Genomic DNA, 403 nt, shown 5'->3' with positions numbered 1-403 from the left:
ACCTGGAGTCACTTTGTCTGTCACAGGTAACGTTTTCACTGGAATATTTATCAATTTGGTTCCAATCATTAACAACTGAGAATCTGTGTGTGTTGCTTTGATTGTACTTTTCTAGTTTAGTTAATGTCTGTTCTCTCGTCACATGTCCAGACCTCCAGGTGCTGGTGGAAAGATCATCAACCCAGACAGAGCTGAAGTGTCACAGCAGCTGTAAAGTAGCTGCTCCTCCTTCATATGTCTGGTACAAGAACGGACTGAAAATTAATGAAACATTTTCCCTTAGAGTCTCTGTTAATGATGACAACAGCTATTCCTGTGCTCTTAAAGGATGTGAGGATCACCGCTCCCCTCCAGTGTGTGAGTTTACTCCACAGTGTCACTAATACAATGTTAAACTTAAACC

At 41.4% G+C, this 403-nt stretch overlaps 1 protein-coding gene across 1 annotated transcript in view; it reads left to right on the top strand.

Moving 5' to 3' along the window:
- LOC111665619 (B-cell receptor CD22-like) overlaps nt 1-403 on the top strand; it is a 30,696-nt gene that overhangs the window by 14,819 nt on the left and 15,474 nt on the right. The window contains exon 6 of the mRNA XM_087177802.1: nt 151-357. Coding sequence (XP_087033928.1) covers nt 151-357 — 207 coding nt within the window. The remainder of the gene's footprint in view (nt 1-150; nt 358-403) is intronic.

The sequence above is a fragment of the Seriola lalandi genome, unplaced genomic scaffold (assembly GCF_002814215.2).
Source record: "Seriola lalandi dorsalis isolate HSWRI2012SDOR001 ecotype SW California unplaced genomic scaffold, Sedor1 jcf7180002054656, whole genome shotgun sequence".
NCBI classification, from domain to species: domain Eukaryota; kingdom Metazoa; phylum Chordata; class Actinopteri; order Carangiformes; family Carangidae; genus Seriola; species Seriola lalandi.
This window is presented reverse-complemented; position numbering and strand designations above follow the sequence as displayed.